Raw genomic sequence first — 12,678 nt, forward strand, 5'->3', positions numbered from 1 at the left:
GCATATAATTTTTCCAAACCAGAAAGAAGCAGCAGTTTAAAGCAGTGCTGCAAAGCATCACTCTTCTAGTTTCCTTCCCTTTGCTAATGGTCAACACTTATACCTCAGTCTTACCTCTTTGTAGCTGTTTTTCACTTCTTCTTGCCTTGTATCAGTTGATGTTGATGACAGGCTTGAGACAGAAGATCCTCTGCTGAAAGTATCTGTAGAGTACTGAGGAGACCTAAGTGGTGACTTGAAGTTGGGAAAGAAAGGAAAATAAAACAAACAAAACCAACCCAAACCCAGCAAAAGTGAGCTGTGAGATTAAACGGCTTAAACATAGGCAGAAAAGTTGATCAGCTTGTGCTGGTTTTTACCTCAGAAGCACTCTGTCCTCTTTCAAATGCTAGATAGTTTAATTCCATCAGTGACAGAATCTGCACAAAAATATTAATGAAGAGAACCAATGTAACTCCACTTAAAGAGGAAGCTACTGGATGAAACACAAACTACCTGCGCCAGCCTAGTATTAATTACAGATTCTGACCGCAGAGATTAAAAGCAGCCATTTACCAGTTTCCATTTTATACCACAGACTGTATCCATGCTGTTAGATTTAAAATGTGACACTTCTTCCTTAAAGTGAAGTACATGTTTTCATTTCAATAGTGCCAGATCACAAAATCCTGCTGGCAGGTGAGAATCCACACCACCTCGGAATTGCATCAGAAAGAAATCAGGCTAGAAGATGAAGAGAAATACCTTGGAATTTAATGCACACTGTAGGGAAGTCTCTCTCATCCTGTTTTGAATTTCTGGATTTGCCCCATTTTGCAAAAGCACTTCTATGATTCCTTGATAGCCCCAACGAGCAGCTATATGGAGAGGAGTATCTCCCTTTTCATTGCCAATATCTAGTCTGCAGGAATGCACATCATAGTAGACTAAAGCTTTGACACACTGGAAGGAAAAGGAAAGAAAATAAATACAGTGTTGTGTTTCAATTCTCACAAGATGCAATCCTAAAGAGGTTTTTTCTCATTGCTGCTTAGATAATCTATGCTTTTACAGTTCAGTGTCACCCAACAGGTAAATAACTAGTCCTGCATCCTTATTTACAGCATTAAATAGTTAGCACTCCAAATATTTTTTTATTCATTTTTCAAAATACCTAAGTTTCAGGAGAATTCACATCACAGTTTAATTCCATCCCACTAGAATATCCATTTAGTCTGTTACAAAACACAGTTACTTACATCCTCATGACCGTAACTGCAGGCTAAATGAAGCGGAGTATTTCCATTATTGTCCTGAACATCACTACTTGCCTTATAGTGCAGTAAGAGAAGCTTAGAAAAAAGATAAAAGTAGACATTTAAGTAACTAAAAAAACAAACAAATAAAAAATTGTTACTCTGTAGACTACTTTAGGTTTCTAGCATGATGAAAAACCTGATGAGAAACTAGCTATGTTTCTCTTGTTTCAGACACTCCTCTGCTGGTTTTGCCCTACCCAAAAAAAGCTGCTTCTGACATATTCAGAGTTGTCGCTGAAAAAAACGAATCATCTCCTACATCAAACACTGCAGTGCATGTACTGCATGAGAACTTACCCTGCATTTTAAGAGCTTCATTTCAACACTGCTAACTGAAGAACCTCACATACATAAAATTAAGGAGGCAATAATCAGTGTGGTTACAGAATCTACCCCAAATACAATGTGAAGTAATTTAATTCCCTCCAATAACTGCAGTGATGATTCTGTCTTAATCAAGAGCAGAGCTATTTACAGACTCCCCATTTGTACTAAATATTAGAGTTTTGCATGAATTGCCAGGCATGCATAGCTGTCAACTGCTTATTACACATGGCTGAAAACCTTGCGTTACAGGAAAAAATAAAGTATTACGCAAACTACAATTCTGACAGCATACAGAGTTCTGGTAATAAAAGCTTCTCAGAAGACCTAAATGACAGTAACAGTAGGACAGCTTAGTAAGAATAACATATTTATTATTTATGTTAAGAATGTATTCCTAACTAAAGCTTTTGGTGCTTACTGTAACATTTTGATATCCCTTCTGGCAGGCAAGGTGAAGTGGAGTTGAACCGTGGTAATCTGTAGCATTGACAATGGCTCCTTTGGCTACCAGTAAATCCACTAATGACGTTTGTCCTTGAAAAGCATGCAGACATTAGATGAAAGAAGTAAACTTTGCTAAGAACACCCACACTTTTCAAACTCAAAATATGAACCACAAACCAAAATACCCTGCATTTCTGCACACTATATGGTATATTGAATATTGTACAGTCAGTTCTTTGGTATTTGGATTGTTTTGTTGCAGATTACTGAAGGCCAAAGCTCCATAAAAGAACCTCCAGCTAAAAAGCAAGCTATGCTTGTATCTTACAAGTAAGAAGAGAAAATAAAGCCATGTCACACAAAGCACTCTCCCACTGGGATTCAAGATAACAGTTAAAGAAGTTATTTATTAAAAAACTTGCTAGGAAAATGAATATATCTTCTAATACATGTAAGATCAATAGCATAATTAACATCACAAGGCAGGCGATGGTACAGATTTGACACTCACAGCCAGCTGCAGGAAAGACTGATTTCTCAATCTGCCAGCTCTGTGAAACAAGACTGGTTTCTGACAATTTTTTTTTCCCCACAGCTGAAGGAAGAACTAAAGTGGCAACCACCAAGGCAAAAATAAACAGCCAGTGAACAAACAATAACCTGGCCGTAAGAAACCAAGCTTCAAAACACATGCGCACTGGGGTGCGTGCCAGGATACCAGCTTCCACAGCAAAGAAGCAAAAAACAGTTTAACGTAAAACTCCATTCAATGCAGAGTTAGAAACAAGCAAACATGAAGGGGTAAGGAACATAAGGAGCAGAAAATGCTGCCAAAGAAAACCATCCCTACTCACCACAAAGAGCAGCGACGTGAAGCGGTGTGTATCCCTGGTCGTCGCGGGACAACGGAGTGACCATGGAGGGATCGTTCAGCTTCCTTTAAAACACAATGTTCAGAAGCAGCTCAGCTACTGATGCAGCAGTGCCAAGAGAGAAAATTGACAATAAAAAATTGCTTTGGGAACTTTTTATCCTTTCTTCTTTCCTGCTGACGAATTATGCTACTTGGGAGTTTTGCTACGCGATGTGGCTGTGCCCACGGTGTGCAAGTTTGCTTCTCTTGAACCTATCTTTGGCACTGTGCTTACCAAAGGACACGCAGCCTCCATACAAATCTGGCTGCTTCCAAGATATTCAGCATTCTCCTAACACTCCTCCTGCTTTTTCCACACCACACACAGCACGCCCTACTACACCTTGACACTCTACCAAATTCCTCTACAACCAAAAGCAGCACACTTTGCAAAGCAAATCTTAGATGAAGGTTTGTATTTGTGGACATGAGAAGTGCTTACCCAGAAACTAGCTTCTCACATTTGTCACAGTAACAGAGTGGATGACACATGTTCTGTACAGCATCCTTATCATTGTCACCTTGACTTAGTAATCGCTCTGCTTCCTCCTGATTACCTGAAGCAATATGCTACAAGAAGCCAAGAGACAGAATGAGGAACCAATATAAACAGCTTCCTTTAAGAAAAGCAAAAAAGGAACCTCACAAACACACACAAGGAACCAATTATAGAAGCCATGTACTCAAGCATTAAAAGCAGAAATGAACAAATGAACAATGTCACAGCATAAAAATCCCTAATGGGCACTCACTAGTACAAAGAATCTGTTCTTGGCTTACCTCACTTTCTACAAAAGATTAAAACAACTCATGTTGTTCTGTTTAGACTCACTCACAGAACTCAGCTCCCTCTGTGCAGAAACATCTCTAAAAAATTACCAGGTCTCCAGCCATAAGCTGTGAACACATATAATCAGAAGCTCTGTTTTGCGTCCTTGCGAAGGCAAAATTCTTTCAGACTGACAATACAAGATTAGCTCAGTATGAAGTAGCTGTCGGGCTGAAAATACTTCAGAAAACTTTCAATTCCAAGCACTGAAAGCTGTGAGAGACAACTAGATAGCAATATCACAACTGTGCCTTAAAGGGGCCAGTCAATGCCAACAGCAGCAGCCTTTCAACCTTCATTTGCTTCCATATTTCATGTAACGTGCTGCAATCTGTAAAACAATGTCAACCTGGTAATGCTTCAGCACAGAAATGCACCAGATGGCAAACACACTTTTAGCAGCTACTATGACACATCTGGCAGTCTTGATGTACAGAGCACTGCATTGCATGTCAGCAAATCACAGAAAGGTGATGCAGGAGGTAAGTATACACAGATTCTGCCATTAAAAATATTAACCTTAAATAAGCAATCTATTGGGGTAGCAGACATCTGGGACAACAAGTTCATCCTTTGTCTTAAAAGCAGCTTGTCACACACTCTCTCAGATTCCTGCAAATAAAAGACACAGATCAATTACCTATAAACTCATTTACAGGCAAAAGTAAAGTACCTTAACAGTGGAATTAACATTTAAAACTATTAATCACTGCATTCGCCACTTATGAATTATCAGATGCACAAAAAATACGAACTAGCTTCATATTTAGGACTGTGAGACACAAAAAACCGCACATCTGCTGTTCAAAGAAGTAAGCAGATGTTCACCAGAACACTCCTGAGTGTTAATGGAATTCTGGTTATACCATCAAACACAGAACACATTACAAGCAGAATAGATCTAAGAAAAGACAACAAGAACTCTAAAAGGTGTGATGCAGCTTTCTTATGAGGAGAACTTAAGACTCTTCAGTGGAAAAGATCTCACTGCGTTACACTGGTCTATAAAAATCAGAAGGTGGCCAAAGAAAAGACACAAAGAACAAATATCTGCCTGTCCTGAACATGTAAGATCTGGGACACTGAACAAAGTCAGCACATGTTAGGTCTGAAGAGGGAGTAGGGAAAAGAGAGAAGAAAAAGTTGCTCTCTTATTGTAGAATTTACTGCCATTGGATGTTGTAAAAAATCAGAAGTTTAAGTGGACTTAAAAAGGCATTAAACAAACTCACGCAAGACACATCTAGCAGTGGCTATTAAAAAGGGCAACTCAGATACAGCCCTCACTCAGACTCCGCTGAATTCTGCTACTTGCTGGAGAGCCTGTAGCAGACTCACTCATAAAGCTTCCTGCTGACCACTTTGTGACAAGTGGAGATTAAGCGAAGCAGACAATGTGCTACAGCTCTCACACCTGTACTGTCAGAGCTACACTGTAGGATGCACTGAGGAATACAGACGCTAGCAAAACCAGAGGAAAATGTTTATTCAAGTCAAATTTCCAAACAGCAACATTGAACCTCACATGAATTAAAACAACAGTGTAAGGAAAAGTCTTTCTAAGGAAGCAGATGGAAACATTTGCATGTGGTTGGTTTTGATCAACCAATCAGCTGGCAGTGAATGTAATTTCTCTGGACACTGTTTTTGGATAGCGACTATCTTCCTACAACCAGAAAAACTCGACCATTGCACTTAAGAGGAGATGATCATGATTTAGGACCCAGGCTATAGCTTCTGCCGTTAAGCCTATCAAGACCAAATACAAAGTAGTTTTAAAAAGCCAAACTCTGCTCTTGACATCAGCAAGCCTGTATGAAGTTTATGCAATTCGCAAAATGCAAATAAGTAAGATCATGCGAACACCAAAACTCAAGAGTTCAGATTGTGTAGAACTTGAGCTTCAAAATCAACACAGATGCCCTTCATAAAGCTGCCAGGAAAAGCCTCCATTGTATAGCAAATAAGGTAATTGAAAACATGTTTGTGAGGGCTGGAGGTTGAAGTGTGGATCTATACTTCACATTAAGTTGTTTGCATTTAAATATGTGAAGATGGCAAAGGGGTACCCATCTTCTGCAGTTCAAGCACTTCAGCTAGAGACCCAAGCATATCTTTTCAGAATTATGAGGCACCTAACCCTCTGTGGATAGATTCTTCACCATGATCAGGACTAACTTCTCTAAGAAATATTTGATCAAAAATTTTATTAACTAGGAAAAAAAATAAAAAGGTTAAAACTTCACTGCTGATAAAATATTCTGAAGTCTAATCAGACAGCTTTAGGTTCTCCATCATGAAAGTGTAAGTAACCACTAGCAAGACACTGCAGTTTTAGTATAGTTTCTTCAACTCTGTATTTTACAAGACAAGCGTTCTCCCTATACTAGGGAAATGAAGTACTTGTACCTATGATGGTGTGCCCATAAAATGACCTATCCAAAGTGACATGGGGAAAGTGTCTTCAACCCCATTCTCCTTCTTAAGTTTGGGTTCAAGTCTTCCCTTCCTAGCTTCTCTCACCAGCACTTTCTCCACACCAGCTTCACTGCCACCTACAGCCCTTTCCCTAGAAGAATGAAAATGCTGCCTGTGCCCTAGCAGCTGACTCTAGCTCCCTACTTCATAGCTTATCACAACCCTCTGAGCTGGAGGGTCTTACTACACAAGATGTGCATAGAATGCAGCTAAGGTCCACTACACATCTGTTCTAGTATGCAGCAAGTAATATTTTAATATTAGTGAATACCACTAATATTATTCCCACAAAAATAATGTCTCTCCAAGACCAACAAGACCTTGGATAAAGGGATTTGGACTGCTCCTAAGTGCAGTTTTCTTACTGACATGAGGTTGACAACATGCCTGTTATCCCACAGGGTACAGTAATTCCCCACTGAGTTTTCTTTAGCTTCATTAGGGACTGGACAACAGCATTACTCAACTGCCAAAAGCTCCATCTGAAGCCAGATATAAAATTAAGTGTAACCACATGAACGCTGTAATGAAGCCCCACAGCACAGCAATGTTCCTGCTCACTGAAATACCACAACCCCTTCCAGCATAATCCAGAAAAGGAAACCATGGTGAAACAACTACTGCCGCTGCTACTTTAGACAAAGTTCACCTACTTTACCAGAGAATGAAGGAAATCTTAACTGCTAACTTTATTAAAAGGGAGAGCAATGGTATCAGGAGTTCCTATCATGTTCTTCCACCTCATCACTTCTTCAGTTCCTACTGTTATTTGCTACCTTCCTCTACATTGTGCACTGCCTTCTCCCTTACCCCATACTACAGAAAAGAGTAGTCTAGCTCCTTCCTTTCCAGCTGTGCTAGAGAGGCTCATCCACTTCCTTGTCTTCAAGGTTCTGCTGTTTTCCACCTCACTTCAGGGTGCTACCTTCACACCATGTTGACTCCTATGAAAGGCAATGTAGAAGAATGGAGCTCCTGCTGCACACACCCTGTACATGTCTTGAAGTGAGAAAGAGTCTAGCACTCTAGGTCTGGAGCTGATTCAGCTGAGGTGTGGACAGAAACAGTTACTGTTTGTTCTTACAGTGGTGCAGACATCAACATAAGCCTACATTTAGGCTTCTCAAACATGCCATTCATATTTCAGGGCAGATGCCTCCCAAACAAATACAGGGCTTCAATGGCAGTGGCACTTCAGTTACAATCACTTGAGGGCAATCCCAGTATAAAGAAGAACAGAACTGCTACCCTTGACTATGTAAAGGAGAGGCAGGACTAAACTCAACAGGAAAGTCTTTATTTTAGGAATTTAAAAGCAATATATTCTTTTCAGCTTCTTGGCATCAATATTGAAGACAATTCTACTTGGATTCCACTTCTCCAACCAGCTCAGTCTTGCTAGCTGTATATTGACTGTTAATGATAGCCAAATGGCTGCAGGAAGCAAACTTGTTTGGCAGGTTCTGTTCCTTTTAAATGATAGCTTTTATTTCATTTTTTTAAAAACATAATTTAATACAGCGTTACAGACAAAAAATACCACCGCAGTCTCTTTACACAAAAAGAAAGTGGTTTTTTGGTTGGCTTTGAGTGTACAACACAAACCTACACATGGCAGGTTAACAGAAAGACCCCAGAAAAGACCAAAAATAACTGTAAGCTTACACGTTACTTTAAGTGCTTTAAGATTGTGCACCTGGTTGTCCCATCCCAAGCCCTGCACACTGAGGCATTATTCTGGCCCCTGAAATCAGATTCCAGTGCTTTGCAGCTGGGCAGACTGAGACATGTTGAATTTGCTCTGGTTCCAAGTTCATTGATTCCACATCAGATCAGGAAAACCTAATTTTGTAACAGCAGAAAGTTTTACAGGAGCAGCAAGACTGGATTCCTTTACTAAGTTACAAAGTTCTTACATCACAGAAGGTCCTAAAGTTACATCAGTATCATCCTTGATTGGCCTGCAGGGTTTTGACCCAACTGACAGAAGATCCAGTTGCACAGTAGGAAGTAACTCAAGCATTCATAAATTTCCTGCCCCTGCTAGGCAAGAGATGCCAAGAGCCATATTTGACCTTCACACCACCTTGCAAGCCACCTGCTCTCCCATTACACCAAGGACTCAGAGTAACATAGTAATCCACAGTACAAACATTGAAATGTTCTTGGTGCAAAGATTTACTGGGTACCTCTAAATTCCACTGCAGTCTGAAGTCCACAGCAGTCTCCGCTTTGCTACGATACCTCAGCTTTTTAACAGTGTTAAAGGATTTGTTTACGCTACGCCTACCCTCAGGTACTGCACTGCTGTCAGTTGTGATAGAAAGTAGGAACAGGACATATTAAACTTACTCAAGACTCAGCTGTTGAAAACAGTGCTGCTGCTGTTTTTCTTCTAATGCCATGAAGAGGTAGACCTGACACTGAACTCCTTCAAGGAGCACACAATGCACAACAGCTATCGCTGCAGAATTAGACATTCCTGTAACCATCCAGATCATTCTAGAATTTTCTTCAGGGAGAGTTACCTCAACTCATTTAAGTGAAAAATAAGAACTCATGTTAGCTGTTTGCACCCTCTGACTGGATTTACTCTTACAGTCCTAGGAGCTTATCAAACAGATTTGATAGACTAAGAGGAGCTTACTGTTGATCTCTCAGAGAGGTTGCCTTGTCGTATGTATTCTGTCGCAGCCTCGATCGAAGTTAGACAGTATCCCAATTCATCCTTCACTGAACTGCAAAGCCTGAAGTTCTTTATGTAACTCAAGTTAGCCATCCTGGAATAAAAAGTCAGAGCCATAAACCACTAAAAATATAAGACATTAGCATGACATATCTTAACACTACAACTCATCTCAGGCAACCCAGACGGACAGCAGGTATGCACTAAGTAAAAGCTTCCAAAGATTGTTAGGTCAGCAATACTATGGTGGTTCTGAGCTCTGTAGATGGACCAGAACTCTGCTTGGCTCTTAAATACTCAGAAGTTATGATTTGGATACAAGGAATTCTGCATTACATCAGCCCCTCTTACACTTCTAGTAAGTTATTACTGTGTGTTCAGAGTCATTTGCCCCTACAGCAGCATTACATACAAGATGATATGATAGAGCTCTGTATAGCCAAACATAGTTACATACCAGTTTGGAATTTCTGTTTTTACAAGTAAATACAGCAAAGCAGAGAGAAGATCATCTGCACACATGGTTTCCACGTTAACTAAAATGATAATTGAAATCTTAGGTTAGGTATGTCACAGTTCAAAACAGGAGCAATATCTGTAGTGTAGTTCTGCCTCCTAACACTAAGAACCAGCTCTACTAGCAGAGAATCCATCGAGCAACCAAGGCAGCCCTTCAAATGTTCTCAATCTCCTTCTAAAACAGGCTGCAGGAGTCACCACACACACAGTTTGTGCTGTACACTTTCCATTTTTTTCACTAGCATCTACTTCTTCCTACAGAGTAGGGGCCAGAGCACCAGCACAAAGCTTCTGAACTTGAGGGCAAAAAAATACCCTCGAGGTATTTTTCCATCTACTTTTCCATAACCCAGAAGTCTTCCTGGGGAAAGGAAGAGAGAAAAGTAAGGAAAGCACTGCATTACTCCACTGCTTAGTGGAAGCATCTTCTATCTCCAGGCTTGACAAAACAAATACCAGGTTAAGAGGTCTTTGCCTTCCTATCACCAAATCATTTCTGCAATCCATGGCAGCACTTTCAATGCAGCATAGCTTTATTTGTCCCTCACCAACACAGCATTGTGCAAAAGATATCTGGAGTATAAACTTCAAGATTATCAAGGATCATAGACAAACATACAAGAATGGTCTAGCAGTGATCCTCAGTGCCTAAAATGGGTAACTCAATTCTTCTGGATGAGAAAGCGTCCTAGCACATGAAAGCTCCAAAGCATAAGCTGCCCAAGCACCCCATGAGAAACTGCTACAAAGGGCCTCTTGCCTACATTTTCCTTTGTTTAGAGACCAGCAAGGCAGACTCCAGCTCAACTGTGTTTAACCTACAAGTGCTATTCAAACAGGGTTTTTTATATACGAAGTCCTTTATGTGTACTGGTTAAAAACAAGTTTAAAATTCAGTTATTAATTTGCTAATTACTGACCTCTTTGGCTAGGAGATTGCATAATAACTTGTACCACTTTTCGTAGACAAAGCAGCTTCTGCTGAGGGGAAGTACATTTGTTCAGCTGGCCCAGTTCTCGCTTCGCACGCGGTATATTAAAACTAGAAATTAATGCCAAGAAATGGTTAGCACAGAGTTCCTGTGCAGAACAGCCAAACCAAGGTTTAACTCATTCAGAGAGTAAAGTATGGTATTAAAATATTTCCACCTCCACTCCAACACTCGCATTTCTGTACCCTGTGGATGGAGTGGGAAGTGTAAGGATATAAAAGCAAAGGATAACGATCAATGCAAAAACCGCCCTAAAATGATATTTGAAGGGTTACTTTGCCATCTCAAAGGGACAAACTATAAGAAAAAAAACTTGCTATTGTCTGAAGGAAGACACTTTTTGGCTGGCCTGAGACCTGTTTAAGACAGGATCTCAATGACTCCTCCAAGAGTCAACAATCATCTCTCACCTGAACTCAGGTTTCACTCCAATGTCTTTCTGCTGCAGATCTTGAAGGCTCCTCGTGATTTTGTTGAAAGCAGCATCCTAATCAATAGTAAAACAGAACTTTGTACTTTGGTTATATTAACGTGATGCATCTAATCTTCAGCAATCAAACAAACTTACCTCACTTGCCTCAATAGTCCCCACATATTTAAAGACTAGATCATAAATAGCATGGTGGATATACATCTGTAGAAAAAACAGTACTTTAGGCATGAAAGGGAGAGTGAAAAATAGCTTTCTAATTATTCTACTTCAATTTGGATGCTTACTTCAACTGCTTGTTTAATCAGATTCATTTGCTCTTCTTGCTTTGCAAGCATCTTCTAGAAAAGGAAAGCCACACAAAGAGCAAGAGGAAGTTAGACAATTTATTGCTTAGGTAACACTGTGTACTATGTATTTAGTGGAGTAAGCACTTACCAAGTGTGAATCTCTCAAAATATGCTGGAGACATTTGGCATAAAGTGCATTGACAGAATCCTGGGGGAAGAGAAAAGGAAAGAGCAATCAGACTCAGGCAAATCTCACTTGAAGCAACAAAGCATAGATAAGAAGAAAAGTCATCCCTGCCTTAGAAGTGTGTATTACAGTAAGATTTTTAGGTAAAAAAATTGCTTTTACCCAGCAGTTAAGAGGGGTCATTCATAATTAAGAATTCGACTTGCTCCCTTTCCCACCTTCCTCCACTCTAGACTACCCTGACAGAAAAGCCCAGGAAGACAAAGACACCCAAAGCAGAGAACTCATCTAGTAACTAAGCATGAAGAAAGGAGATACTGACTATGTAGTGGCGGAGGCTTTTCCTTTCATGTTCTTTACATGTTCTATGGAAAGATCCTATGTATTTATCAAACCTCTCACAGTGCCTTCCCAAGAATCCTCTAACATCTTCAATATTTTTAAGAGAATAGGAGTTTGATGAAGCTGTAGATTCACCTAAAGTGAAAGCCAAGAATTAACAGAGGTTTAATGCATGCATGGTAAAGTACTTTTTGTCCCTACACACAGCCAGCTAGCGTGCAGCGAAACATGAGTTCAGCTTTCTATACCTTGAACTGAAGGCATTGCTTTTAATTTACTGCCATATTCACACAATCTGAGGGCAAGTCAAGCTTGAAGGCAGAGAAGCCCATTAGAGTATTGCCTGGATGTGCATGCAGGAAGGCAGTGTGTTCCCAGGGAGCTGTGAAAAATCCCATCCTGCATTTTTACATAACCTACTCTTTATTTAGATGCACTTTCTCCGAATGGGAGAGCAAAGTAGCTTCATTAATCCAAATCCACTTTCCTTCTGAATAGAAAAATTGCATCCTTCATTTAAAATTCACATTGCTTTTCCAAGATTTTTTCCTAGACAAGACTTTCATTTGTGAAGTCAGCCAACTAATAACAGGCTTCAGCTCATTTCAAATTACTTCTGAAATTAGAGATTACCTCAGTTTTCAAAGACTGCTATACAACTACATTAAGTGATGACCGAAAAAAGGACTGCCACAAGAGCAGTACTGAAGATTTAGACGAATACTTACAGAATTCGAGCCTACACATGTGCCAGCTATCTTTTTACAGAACATCTTTCACACCTTGTCATCCTTTGTTTCAAATAGTTACTCTTAGGTATTTAGGAAGACCAGATGCTTTCATTTCAGAGAAAGCCTATGTTTTAAGAAGCACCTGTTCCTTTTAATCAATAGACACAGAATGTTCTACAAATTCACAATGAAATCCTGATACCTTCACAGCC

General features: G+C 39.9%; 1 protein-coding gene across 1 annotated transcript in view; it reads right to left on the reverse strand.

Moving 5' to 3' along the window:
* ANKRD27 (ankyrin repeat domain 27) overlaps positions 1 to 12,678 on the reverse strand; it is a 28,385-nt gene that overhangs the window by 13,114 nt on the left and 2,593 nt on the right. The window contains exons 4-19 of the mRNA XM_054389901.1: positions 11,716 to 11,870; positions 11,355 to 11,414; positions 11,204 to 11,257; positions 11,055 to 11,120; positions 10,897 to 10,973; positions 10,415 to 10,536; positions 9,433 to 9,511; positions 8,937 to 9,069; positions 4,331 to 4,423; positions 3,425 to 3,552; positions 2,924 to 3,006; positions 2,044 to 2,159; positions 1,239 to 1,331; positions 745 to 942; positions 360 to 419; positions 115 to 234 (exon numbers count right to left, since the gene is read on the reverse strand). Of these exons, the coding sequence (XP_054245876.1) occupies positions 115 to 234; positions 360 to 419; positions 745 to 942; positions 1,239 to 1,331; positions 2,044 to 2,159; positions 2,924 to 3,006; positions 3,425 to 3,552; positions 4,331 to 4,423; positions 8,937 to 9,069; positions 9,433 to 9,511; positions 10,415 to 10,536; positions 10,897 to 10,973; positions 11,055 to 11,120; positions 11,204 to 11,257; positions 11,355 to 11,414; positions 11,716 to 11,870 (1,637 nt within the window). The remainder of the gene's footprint in view (positions 1 to 114; positions 235 to 359; positions 420 to 744; positions 943 to 1,238; positions 1,332 to 2,043; positions 2,160 to 2,923; positions 3,007 to 3,424; positions 3,553 to 4,330; positions 4,424 to 8,936; positions 9,070 to 9,432; positions 9,512 to 10,414; positions 10,537 to 10,896; positions 10,974 to 11,054; positions 11,121 to 11,203; positions 11,258 to 11,354; positions 11,415 to 11,715; positions 11,871 to 12,678) is intronic.

Source organism: Indicator indicator, chromosome 19 (assembly GCF_027791375.1).
Source record: "Indicator indicator isolate 239-I01 chromosome 19, UM_Iind_1.1, whole genome shotgun sequence".
Classification (NCBI taxonomy): Eukaryota; Metazoa; Chordata; class Aves; order Piciformes; family Indicatoridae; genus Indicator; species Indicator indicator.